The following is a 13,740-nucleotide window of genomic DNA, read 5'->3' as shown; positions in this document are numbered from 1 at the left end:
CAAAATAGAGGCTACGCTGTAGATACGGAAAGTCACAAGCACTTCAAATAGATACATTTACTATAGACTATATTGTCAAAAGTATTGGGACGCCTGCCTTTACACGCACATGAACTTTAATGGCATCCCAGTTGTAGTCCGTAGGGTTAAATTTTGAGTTGGGCCACCCTGTGCAGCTATAACAGCTTCAACTCTTCTAGGAAGGCTGTCAACAAGGTTTAGGAGTGTCTATGGGAATGTTTGACCATTCTTCCAGGAGCACATTTGTGAGGTCAGGCACTGATGTTGGAGAGAAGGCTCAGCTCACAGTCTGAGCTTTAATTCATCCCAAAGGTGTTCTTTTGGGTTGAGGTCAGGACTCTGTGCAGGCCAGTCAAGTTCCTCCACCCCAAACCTGCTCATCCCTGTCTTTATGGATCTTGCTTTGTGCACTGGTGTGCAGTCATGTTAGAACAGGAAGGAGCCATCCTCAAACTGTTCCCACAAAATTGGGAGCATAAAATTGCCCAAAATGTCTTGGTATGCTGACGAATATTATTGTATGACAAAGGCTTTTTTTTTTTTAGTTGTTTATTGTTTCTGATCATGCGCAGTGATTCGTTTCAGATTTTTCTCGTACGAAAATGGTACACATTAAACAAAAATCGTTTGTTCTGTTTCCGTACAGAAACATTTTGGAGCTTGTCCCTTTAGAAATTTTTGTTTAGAAGGTCGGAATCGGCTGTATACAGTTGTGTACACCCTATACGAAAACCATAAAAATTCCTCAGACTTAAATGTTGGCCCAATTTTCTTATAGTGTGTACGAGCCTTTACTGGTAAGATCACCAGATAAAAATAGAAGAAAAAAGAAAGCCTAAAAAAAACAAAACGAATGCATCCATCACATCTACAAATTGATAAGCTGCAATATAATCAATGTTTAGACCAAAATAAATTGAACTACCCAAAGAGGTGCCATCATCCAAAATTGAGAAGAAAAAATGGTTGTGAGGAGCTAGCAGCTGGGAAAATATCTACCACCTTGCTCTGCACAAGAAGGAAAGACTGGACTTTCTAAGGCACACCATGAGATGGATCATTGCGACTCACATTTAGTAAAAAATATAATGTTTATTCAAAAACAATTAAAAAATGAGGGCAAAACAGACAATCCTCATTTGTGACATACATAAAACAAAAAGAAAAATAGTGAAACATTCTAAAATTTAATAACCTAAGACTATTTCTATCCCAAATGATCAAAGAGGATCGATGGGAGAAATGTGTAGGTAATTACTAACAAAGTCACAACATCGTAGTAGATAATATATTGCAGAATCCTATCTGATCTGTAGGTCTACGCGTTTCGCAACGTGCTTCCTCAGGACCAAATTTGTATCAGAGATTTCTTAAAGATAAGCAAAATATAAATTAGTAACACAACTTACTAAATTTATATTTGGTCCTGAGGAAGCATGTTTGCCCTCATTTTTTTAATTGTTTTTGAATAAACATTATATTTTTTACTAAATGTGAGTCGCAATGATTCATCTCATGGTGTGCCTTAGAAAGTCCAGTCTTGTGCGGAGCAAGCTGGTAGATATTTTCCCAGCTGCTAGCTCCTCACAACCCTTTTTTCTTCATAATCAATGTTTACTTTTGGGTTTTAGTACTGCTTTAAATACAAATTAACCTTGTTATTGTGTGTATATTCAGGTGCATCTCAAAAAATTAGAATATCATCAAAAAGTTAATTTATTTCAGTAATTCTATTCAAAAAGTGCAACTTCTATATTATACACAGTCATGGGAAAGACTGCTGACAGAAGACAGTCATTGATACCATCTACAAGAAGGGTAAGTCACAAAAGGTCATTGCTAAAGAAGCTGGCAGTTCACAGAGTGCTGTATCCAAGCATATTAATGGAAAGTTGAGTGGAAGGAACAAGTGTGGTAGAGAAAGGTGCACAAGCAACAGGTATAACCGCAGCCTTGAGAGAATTGTGAAGCAAATGTCATTCAAGTATTTGGGGGAGATTCACAAGGAGTGGACTACAGCTGATGTCAGTGCTTCAAGAGCCAAGACACACAGACATATCCAGGACATGGGCTACAACTGTCGCATTCCTTGTGTCAAGCCACTCCTGAACCAGAGACAACATCAAGTCTGATAAAGGAGCTGCGCATGCTCCAAAACATGTTACCGCCCACCTGCTTTTGACAATCAGCTGCGTGCGTTCCAGCAGGGTTACCTGAAGCCGTACCACACTGTGTGCACGCCGACATATGAAGCAGTCTCCTGGACACTGGATTACCGAGCATCGGCTCCTCCGGCTTCTAAGACATGTTGTTTTGATTTTAACTTCCTGTAAATTGTTTTAATCTCTCTATGCTCCAATAAATGGTCTATATTGCACTTAGAGGAGCCTTGTTCTTTTCCAACATCAGAAACATCTTACCTGCGCTAAGGAGAATAAGGACTGGACTGTTGCTCAGTGGTCCAAAGTCTTCTTTTTAGATGAAAGTGGTCCAAAGTCCTCTTTTCAGATGAAAGTAAATGTTGCATTTCATTTGGAAATCAAGTTCCCAGAGTCCAAAGTCAGCGCAACCCTCTACCAGGAAATTATAAAGCCCTTAATGCTTCCCTCTGCTGACAAGCTTTATGGAGATGCTAATTTTATTTTCCAGCAGGACTTAGCACCTGCCCACACTGCCAAAAGTACCAATACCTGGTTTAATGATCATGGTATCACTGTGCTTGATTGGCTAGCAAACTCGTCTGACCTAAACCCCATAGAGAATCTATGGGGCATTGTCAAAAGGAAGATGAGACTCCAGAACCTATAATGCAGACGAGCTGAAGGCCGCTATCAAAGCAACCTGGACTTCCATCACAACTCAGCAGTGCCACAGGCTGATCGTCTCCATGCCATGCCACATTGATGCAGTAATTCATTCAAAAGGAGCCCAGACCAAGTATTGAGTGCATACTATACTGTACATGGACATATTTTTCAGTAAGCCAACATTTCTGTATTAACCACTTTGCCACTGAGTACCGTAGTACTACTGCAGCAAAGTGGCTCGTTATCGTCTGACGACGTAGACCTACGTCGTCAGACACTCCCCCTTGTGGGCGGCGTTCGCACGCCGCCGGAGGCTCGCTCCCGCTGTATTCAGTCACAGCGGGAGTCGGGCCAGGGGAGGAGCAGCGGCGATCGCCGCTGCTCTGCCCCGATCGTCGGGGATCTAGTGTGGAGATCCGCCCGCCTGTGTAAACACAAGCGGGCGGATCTCCCAAGTGACAGGGAGTGACAGATCGGAGTGTTCAGCATAGCTGAACACTCCGATCTGTCCCTGGCTCACACAGTCACCTCCCCCCCCACACGTCAGTAAGCACCAGGCATACATTAACCCCTCCCTCTCCAATAAAATTAACCCCTTCCCTGCCAGTGTCCTTTTTACAGTAACAGTGCATATGTATAGCACTGATTACTGCAGTAATGTCACTGGTACCCCCAAAAGTGTCAAAAATGTCAGTCAAGGGTCCGATCTGTCCGCCGCAATGTCGCAGTCCCGCAAAAAAAATCGCAGATCGCCGCCATTACGCGTTAAAAAAAACCCACCAAAAATGACAGAAATCTTTCCATTTGTTAGTAAACGCAATAACTGCGCAAACCAATCAAAACACGCTTATTGTGAATTTTTTTACAAAACATATGTAGCAGAAAACAAATTGGCCAAAAATTTAAAAAAATTTTGATTTTTAAATTTTTTTGGGGGGAATTTCATATAAAAAAAATTTGAAAAATATTGTTGTTTTTTTCAAAATTGACGCTCTTTTTTTGTTTATAGCGCAAAAAGTAAAAATTTGCACAGGTGATCAAATACCACCAAAAGAAAGCTCTGTTTGTGGGAAAAAAAGGACGTAAATTTCGTTTGGGTATGGCGTCGCACGACCGCGCAATTGTCAGTTAAAGTCGCACAGCGCCGAATCGCAAAAAGTGGCTCAGACGTAAGACAGCAAAATGCTCTAGTGGTAAAGTGGTTAAAAATACTTTTTTTTTTTTTATTGGTCTTATGTCATATTCAAATTTTCTGAGATAATGAATTTTGGGTTTTCACTAGCTGTAAGCCATAATCATCAAATTTAAAAGAAAAAAATTATTGAAATATATAACTCTGTGTGTATTGAATCTATGTAAAATATGAGTTGCAATTTTTGAATTGAATAACTGAAATAAGATAACTTTTTGATGATATTCTAATTTTTTGAGATGCACCTGTATATGACAAAAAAGAAGAGGCATCTTGATGACTTAACCAACTATCATTCACCTACTGGCTATGGTGTATAGGTACCCATAAAAAGATCAAATGTGTTACCTGGCTCGTAAAAGTCATACAAGACGGCAGAGGCGGGCTGCAGGGGGGACACCTTCACTGTCTGATACGCCTCAAATGTCACGTGTTGCCGTTCGCTGGTAATCTTTAACAAGGAGAAATGAATGTCCATTGTAATTAAAGATAATGAACCAATAAAAAGTATTGGACCTCAAGATTAAAAATATCAATATAATTATGTTTTTTATCTGCTCTGAATACAAAAAGGGAGAAGCTGATCGCTCAATAGGGACCATTCCTATTATTCAAACTATTGAAGAAAAAACTGTCCTAAGAAGATTGGTCTGTAATTACTGACCTCACCTGTAAAAAATGCTCATTGTACCATTGATCCAAAGACTTTACTACTAACAATTGCGTATGTTGAACGAGAGAAAATCAAGACTTCTATCTATGGGCAGCTTTAGCCCAGATACAAGCAGTAGGTTCTGTTGAGGGGTATTTCAAATTCCATGGTAGGCTGCATCTGTACCATCCTAGGTATATTAACCCACATATAATGCTGAGCCTCCACTATTGAAATAACTGAAATCCTATGAATTTATTGGACAGACCAGGGACAGTCAGGCTGGGGAAAAAAGACTAGATTATGTTGGGTGTCCCTGGCCAAGAAAGAAGGGCTCTATCTCAATGGCTGCAGATTCTAATGCAAACTGTGAGAACCTCACAATGTGCATTGAAAATAGAGTTAGCAATATCAGTACATAGGAAGAGCCTGTACAACTGTGCACAACTGAATGGAAGGCTGGTGTTCAGCTTTAATACTTCTTGCCATACAAACCTTATCAAAGTACATGAGAAGTCTTCCCCCATGGATCTCATAATGGCTGATGTATCTCTCTGATTCTTCCTTCAACTGTGGGAATAGAACAGAGTGTGTGTGATAGATGTCATAAATACTTGGGGCAAAATGAAACAAAGTCAGATACATAGTGAGACAAGGCATGCTACAGGTAAGACATAATGGGGTTAACACCAGGCCCAATTCATAGGGAAGGCAGTGAATGTGTCATATGTCCATTCCAACTCCTTCCTATGTCTGCTGACAAGGCAACTGGCACCTCTGTATTGGTTCCACAATGCGCTTAGCAGTATGCAACCAAAGTCACGTAATTGTGTGGATTTGCTTTACATAGAGTTCAGTGATAGGCTTCTTCCCTTATCACCCCCAAATATACATTTCAACAAACAATACTAAGGACCTTGGGTACCATACCTGCCCATATCATTAGGGAACTTGGTTATGTTCCTTAACCACTTTAATACAGGGCACTTCCCTCCCTTCCTGCCCAGGCCAATTTTCCCCTTTTAGCGCTGTTGCATTTTGAATGACAATTGCGCGGTCATGCAACACTGTACCTACACCAAATTTATGTCATTTTCCCCCCACAAATAGAGCTTTCTTTTGGTGGTATTTGATCACCTGTGGGTTTTTTCCTTTTTGCTAAACAAATAAAAAAAGACCGAAAAGTTTGAAAAAAAAAAAAGTTTTTTTGTTTATGTTATACAATTTTGTAAATAAATAGGTTTTTCCTGCACTGATGAGCACTGATGAGACTGCACTGACAGGCACTGATGAGGAGGCACTGATGAGGTGGCACTGATGGGGTGGCACTGATAGGCGGCACTGATAGGCACTGATATGTGGCACTGATAGGTAGCACAGATATGCAGCATTGGTGGGCACTGATAGGCGGCACTGCTGGGCACTGATAGGCGGCATTGATGGACACTGATAGGTGGCACTGATGGGCACTGATAGGTGGCACTGACGGGCACTAATGGGCACTGATAGGCGGCACTGGTGGGCACTGATGGGCACTGATGGAGCGGCACTGATCGGCACTGATGGGCACTACTAGGCGGCACTGGTGGGCAATAATGGGCACTGGTGGGCGACACTAAAGGATGGCAATGATGGGCACTTGTGGGCAGCACTGATAGGGAGGACACTGGTGGGCAGCACTGATGGGGAGGGCAATGAGCCCTGATTGCCATCCCTGGTGGCCATAGTGGGCATCCCTGGGGTCATGGTGGGCATCCCTGGGGTCATAGTGGGAATCCCTGGTGGATCTAGTGGCATCCCCCCCCCCCGAGGGTCTGCACTGGTAATCAATGATCTGATTACCAGTACCGACACCCCCCCCCCCCCTGTCAGGGGAGCCGCCGATCGGCGCTCCTTTACTCGTGCCTGTCAGGCACGAACTAAGGAAAGCCGATCAACGGCTGTTCCTGTTTTACTATGTGACCAGCCGTGATTGGACACGGCTGATCACATGGTAAAGAGCCTCCGCCAGAGGCTCTTTACTGAGATCGGAGATGCAGGGTGTCAGACTGACACCTCGCATCACCGATCGCCGCTCTGCGCGCCCCCGGGGGGCGCCCAGAGCTGTGTTATCCAGCCGCCGTCATATGACGTCCGGTCAGGATAACACAACCACATTCCCGCCGTCATTCTGTAATAGGGCGGGCGGGAAGTGGTTAATTCTTTCCTTCAGGGGTCTTTTAGTTCTTCCTACATAAATCATAATTTTAATAGCACAAACCACACCTTTAGTGTTACACAATATGAAATCCCTTTGTATATGATTGATTAGTATTAGGGTTTGTAAACTCCTTCCTTTTCCTTATGTTCTACAGGGTCCTTAAACAGGTATAGCATCTGCCACACCTGTAGAACCCTTTAGGCCCCTTTCACACTATCCGTCCGTCAGACGGATTCCGTTTTTCTCAGCGGGGGATCGAGCCGCCGATCCCCCGCTGAGCAGAAGGATGACAGCTGTGTCTCGGTGCTGTGTGCGGAGACACAGCTCTCAGTTCCCCATGCATCTCTATGGGGGAAATCGGATGGGAACGGACCGTTGGTCCGTTCTCATCCGATCCCATCCGATCCAATCCGCTGGACGGATGGAAAATAGGATTTCCATCTGTCCAGATTTGACGGATCGGATCGGGTCGGATGTCAGCGGACATGTCTCCCCTGACATCCGATGCCCCATAGGAATGCATGGGGGGACCGTTCAGATCCGCCAAAAAAAGGAACAGACGGATCTGAACGGTCCGCCTGTGTGAAAGGGGCCTTAGTGTCCCAGAATGTTCGATTTTTTAAATTTGGGGGGTTCTACTACTTTATGTATAATTTTATCCCTCAAGTTCAGGGCCTTTTTATATACAAATTTGGGTCTATCTGGAATATTAGACCATTCAGACTAGCGCGACTTGTCAGGCGACTTGTCAGGCCTGACAAGTCGTGCTCGGTCGCTCGCCATTGATTAGCACAGGACCCGTTCTAATAGGAGCGACACAAGTCGCTCCGACTTAGAAAAAGGGTCCTGTACTACTTTGGGGCGACCTGGGAGCGACTTGCATTGACTTCCATTATGTGAAGTCCCTGCAAGTCGCGCTGAAGTCGCGGTGCAGAAGTCGGATCGCCTCAGTGTGAACCGGCTCTTACTCTCAAGTTGTTTATCTTCTTTGAGGATCTGCCAATATTTGTTTATTATGTGTTCCACATCTTTAAGCGGAACTTCACCTAAAAATGGAACTTCCGTTCATTTGCTTCCTTCCACCCTCTGGTGCCACATTTGGCACCTTTCAGGTGGGAGGGGGTAATGTAAAAAACAGGTACCCAAGTACCCTTTCCCACTCCTGGGAGACAGCGCCGCCCACTGGAAGTTCTGTCCTCCTTCTCCTTCCACCGCTGCCGAGCCCATGAGAATGCGCAGCGCGGTTAGCAAAGTCGAAAAGCTTCATTGCCAGATTCCATTAGAAAGAATGACAGCGGCAGCACCCAGCAGGCTTCCTGGACAGGTAAGTGTCTACATATTAAAAGTCAGCAGCAAAACCAGTTTGCAAACCAATTGCAAACCAGTGGCTTTAAAAGTGACACGTGAAAGACATTGGAGATACGCATGCCAGGGGGAAGACCAAGGGCATATGAAACCGGGTTCACCTTATGGAGGATGCGAAAAGGCCCAACAAAATGGGGTGCCAGTTTTAAAGTTGGCACCCTGAGGTTGAGATTAGGGGCGACAACCATCCCTCCCCCCGACCTGGTACGAAAGAGCAGATAAAAGTCTTCGGTCTGCCTGGAGCTTCTAAAGCTGTGCAGAAACCTGTAAGGACTCTTGAATCTGCACCCAAGAGGAACGGAGGGCACAAAAATTATCCTCCACAGCTGGGATGTCCTGTGGCAAGAACGGCTCGGGCAACACAGCGGGTTGGAACCCATAACTGGCCATGAGACATTCTCCCTAGGCAACCCATGTAAATGGAAGACCTCCCTTGCAAACACCGAGGCAAGCTCCTGAGTGGTAGGTAGCCGCTTAAATGGAACACAGTGGCACATTTTGGAGAACCGGTAGACAACCATGAGAATAACCGTGTAACCTCGAGATGTGGAAAGTTCCACAATAAAATCCATGGGAAGGTGAAACCAGGGATGCTCCCCATTGGGAATGGGATGCAGTAGGCCCAAGGGAAGGTGCCGAAGAGACTTGTTGTTGGCATAGACCGAACAAGCAGCCACATACGCAGCAACATCAGTGCGGATAGATGACACCAGATCTGACAGGAAATAGTCCAGGACATCTGGTTCTTACCAGGATGACGGTCAGTCTTGGAATTGTGGTATGTGCACAACAGTCTGATGCACAACCCCTCAGGTACAAAACATTTGCCAGCAGGTCTCTCTGTGGGAGCATCAGATTGGGCAGCCAAGATCTGTTCCCCAAGTGGAGAGGTTAGGCTGATGCAGATGGCCTGGATGCAGTATGACCGGTGTCGGCAAGGAATCCTCCATGGACAACTCAGCATACTGGAGAGACAAGGCATCAGCCTTAACATTCTTGGAGCTCGGCAAATAGGAGATCACATAGTTAAAACGAGACAAGAATAAGGCCCATCTGGGCTGATGGAGTGTGAGCCTCTTGTCCTCCGAGATATTCGTCAGATTCCACAGAACCACAGAACCTTTGAGCAAGTGTCTCCACTCTTTGAGAGCCATGATAATGGTCAGGAGCTCTCTGTCTCCAATCTCATACTGCATTCAGCTGGAGACAGCTTCTTGGAGTAGAACCCACAAGGAAGTAAGGGTCCATCAGGTGTCCGACGCTGGTAGAGGAGGGGGCCTACTCCCGTCTCAGACACATCCACCTCTAGAACAAAGGGCAAACAAGGATTGGGACAGAATGGGTGCTGAAGTGAAAGCAGACTTGAGGGCCTCGAAAGCTTGGATGGCAGCAGGCATCCGATTGTGGGAATCGCTGCCCTTCTTGGTCAGATCTGAGATAGGTTTGGCTAAAGAGGAAAAGTTCCTGATAAATTTCCGATAGTAGTTGGAAAACCCAAGGAAAAGCTGAATGGAACTGAGACCACTGGGGCAAAGCCATTGGAGAACAACTGAAACATTCTGAGGGTCCATGGAGAACCATTCAGCAGAAATTATGTAGCCCAAGAAGGCAACCTGAGACAGGTGGAATTCACATTTTCCAAGCTTACAGAAAAGCCTATTCTCACGTACTGTAACTGTTGCAGCACCCGTCTGACATCCAGGTAGTTTGATTCAACGGACTCCGAGTAAATCAAGATGTCATCCTAATAGACTACCACGCATTGCTGCAACATATCACAAAAGACATCATTGATGAACTCCTGGAAGACAGACGGGTGCATTGCACAAGCCAAAGGGCATCACCAGAGATTCGTAATGACCGGTTCTGGTATTAAACACGATCTTCTACTCGTCGCCCTCCTTGATCCTTACGAGGTTATATGCGGCCCTTAGTTCAAGCCTGGTAAAGACCGTTGCTCCCTTGAGGCGGTCGAACAATTCAGTAATCAACGGAATCGGGTATGCATTCTTGACCATGATGGATTGAGGCCCCTATAATCAATGCAAGGTCTCAACTCACCCCCCTTTTTCTTTATAAAGAAAAAACCAACACCCGCTGGAGAAGTAGACTTGCAAATGTGCCCCCGAGCAAGTGTATCCACAACGTACTCCTCCATGGCCTCATTCTCCGCAACTGAGAGAGGATAAACCCTGCCACGAGGGGGAATGGCACCAGGTTGCAAGTTTATGGCACAATCTTACAGACGCACCAAGAGCAGGGTGCGCTGTGCGTGCAAGCAATGTCTCCAACGCCTGGGCGAACTGACCCAAAAGGTGATCTTGTTGATTGAGCCTGGTAACCAGCATGGGGAGCGTAGGAGCACCTGCATCGTCAGGATTCATGGCCCTTGCATACTGTCAGGGTACCAGGAAACCAGACCACACGGGGATGCAGGTAAAATAAAGGAGTTTATTGCAGCAAACAACAATGCACAGTTAAATGCACAGTAAGAGTGAGGAAGTGAGAGCAGGAACAAGTTGGGGTCCAGTCTAGAAATGGGTAGTCATCGAAGCCGGGGTCGAGTCCAGAAGCGGGTAGTCTGCCGATGCAGGGTCAAGAGCCAGGAGAGTCATCAACCAGGCCAGATCATACACGGAGGAACTCGGAGAACAGAAGACTGCTAGCAGAGATGCACCTTGGAGCACAAGGACACAAGGGCAAGGACTGCAACTCATCAGGTGATAGATTTAGTCAGGTGTGCAGCATCATCACTGTTCAAACACCCAGGCAGCAGGCAAGTGATGATGCAATCAGAGTTTATAAGAGGCAGCAGTCTGCACATGTCCAAGATGGCTGCCAACAGGAGGGCAAGGTAAGACCTTGACAGTAAATTAGTGATATAATGACAACTTGAAACTGGTATGTAGGAATTTCTGTTTCTTTGAAGTAGGTTTTAGTTAGTAAAGTGTGGGAATCAATGACAATCTCCAAATCAAGGAAATGAATGAGGGTTTTGCCAATTTCCCATGTTAAATGTATATTATGGTTATTAGTATTCATATGCATTAGGAGAGCTTCCAACTCTTCCATATTCCTATTCCACATAATAAACAGGTCATCTATGAAGCATTTGTATAGACCTATTCTGGGGTCCTGATAATATATTATTCCCTCTTCTTCCCATTTTGCCATATATAAATTGGCTACGCTAGGTGCAATTTAGCGCACATCGCAACTCCCTTTATTTGCAAATATGTGTCCTCATACCAGAAATAATTGTGATTTAAACAAAATTCTAAACTTTTAAGAATAAATCTCCTGCCTGTACTTATCAGTTTACCACTTTTTTCCAATGCCTATTTTACTGCTTGAATAGCTCCTAGATGATCAACATTCCAATATATAGGGATGCAACATTGGCTTTTGTTAGCACCGTATCATCTCCTATTTTATATCCTTTCAGGAGCTGGAGAATATGTTTAGTATCTTTAAGGAATGCACTCATGTTTTGTACTAATGGCTGTAAATGTAAGCCTATATGCTCCCTTAACCGATTGCCGACCGCCGCACGACTATTTACTGCGGCAGTCAGCCCCGTACAGGCAAACCGACGTAGGGCTACGTCGGTCGCCTACGAGCCTCTAGGGGACGAGCGCGCGCCGCTGGAGGCACGCTCCCGCCCCCGCTCGTTCCCTTACATGTCCGCGCGAGTGACCGGTGGCTCCGATGTCCGCCGGTCACCCTGCGATCTCCCGGTGGAGAGGGAGAAAGGCAGGCGGCTGATGTAAACAAAGCCGCCTGTCATTCTCCCTGGTGTAACTGCAGAGACTACACGATCCTGCTAAGTAGGATCGTATGTCTCTGTGGTTACATCACTAGCCACGCCCCTTTACAGTTAGAATCACGCCACTAGGGACACACTTAACCCCTTAATCACTAATAAAGTTAACCCCTTCCCTGCCAGTGTCATTTTTACAGTAACAGTGCATATGTATAGCACTAATTACTGTAGTAATGTCACTGGTACCCCCAAAAGTGTCAAAAATGTTAGTCAGGGGTCCGATCTGTCCGCCGCAATGTCGCAGTCCCACAAAAAAAAAAATCGCAGATCGCCGCCATTAATTACTAGTTAAAAAAAAACCAATAAAAATGACATAAATCTTTCCCTTAGTTAGTAAACGCAATAACTTTTGTGCAAACCAATCAAAATATGCCTATTGGGATTTTTTTTACCAAACATATGTAGCAGAAAACAAATTGGCCTAAAATGTTAAATAATTTTGATTTTTACATATTTTTTGGGGGGAAGCTGGTATGTCCATGTAGTGTTACCCCCGTGAGGGCTGCTTAAAGATATTTGACCTCAATGCCCTGACCTTGCAAGTCTCCCGACACCTCTGACACCCCGGGTTCCGACATTTCTGAATATTAAGGCAATTATACAGACACCAGATTATGACACAGTGACCAGTAATTATTTTACTTAAAGTTCTTAGGGGGTAAGCATGCAGATTAGTCCTTTTTTTGTGGGGTTTGCTAACACATAATGCTCATACATCTGGGGGGGGGCGCACTTTGACATGTTTGTCCTGGGCTCTAGACAGCCTTGTCCTGGCACTGATGGACAGTTACCAGGAAGAATCTAACAATCTAATCTGTACAAGCTGCAGCAGAATGCACTCTTCTCACTTCTAGCAGATCACTGTTTTCCTAGGTGGACCGTCTACTGAAGTCATGAACTTCACCTGGCAAACCAGATACCTGCTGTATAGTTTATCCAAGCTGTACATAAAATGTGTTCCCTTTGCTATTATTTAAAGTTAATAATATATTCTTTGGAGATGTAGCAATGACTTGTAATTGTATATACAGTACATTCCTGGTTACATTAAATGGAGTATTTTTAACAAAATTTCTGTTTTGTAAGGGGAATCACAAAAGATTGTTCTTGAGCAACGCATGGGGCTCTTGGGGTCACCAACTGTGAATAAAGTCTTTCTTTGGCTTGGTGGAGGGATCCACTCCAATCTGTTTAATAGCCCTGGCTAGATTTGGTACCGCATACCTTGTTCAGATCCTGCGTGCTGGGTTCAAAGCCACTTAGCATGGTGATGTCAACAATAGCCATTCCAGTGGCAAGATCTCTGGCTTTTCTCCTGAAAAAGAGGCAACATATGATCTAAGGATGTGTCTATTTAAAACCCAACTCCAGCCAAAACTTTTTTTATCAAGTTGTAAATGGATAGATGAGATAAGAATTGGGCCTGTACAACCTACAAGTTTTCCCTCAGTATTGCATTGGATAACACTGTAGTACACACCTGCTCTAATCAGGAGTGTTTAAATAGACTGCTGAGTATTTAGTCTTTGCCCAACTATCAGGTTTGTCTTTCTGTTAATGCCTAGCATGGCATTTCTGACTCTGGGTTCTGTTAAAACTGTTTATGTCTTGGATTACACATGTGATGGATTGGAGTTTGATTGTACTCAGCTTGTCTGTATTTATCCTGATCCTTTGTCT

At 44.5% G+C, this 13,740-nt stretch overlaps 1 protein-coding gene across 1 annotated transcript in view; it reads right to left on the bottom strand.

The window, feature by feature from the left end:
• The window catches only part of LOC309560274 (complement C4-B-like), a 249,941-nt gene that overhangs the window by 19,651 nt on the left and 216,550 nt on the right, over positions 1 to 13,740 (bottom strand). The window contains exons 34-36 of the mRNA XM_082263867.1: positions 13,285 to 13,375; positions 5,168 to 5,242; positions 4,369 to 4,471 (exon numbers count right to left, since the gene is read on the bottom strand). Of these exons, the coding sequence (XP_082119993.1) occupies positions 4,369 to 4,471; positions 5,168 to 5,242; positions 13,285 to 13,375 (269 nt within the window). The remainder of the gene's footprint in view (positions 1 to 4,368; positions 4,472 to 5,167; positions 5,243 to 13,284; positions 13,376 to 13,740) is intronic.

This window comes from Pelophylax lessonae, assembly GCF_965119305.1.
Source record: "Pelophylax lessonae genome assembly, chromosome: 7".
In the NCBI taxonomy this organism is placed as follows: Eukaryota; Metazoa; Chordata; class Amphibia; order Anura; family Ranidae; genus Pelophylax; species Pelophylax lessonae.
The sequence above is the reverse complement of the archived record's forward strand: the minus strand, read 5'-3'. Positions and strand labels throughout refer to the sequence as shown.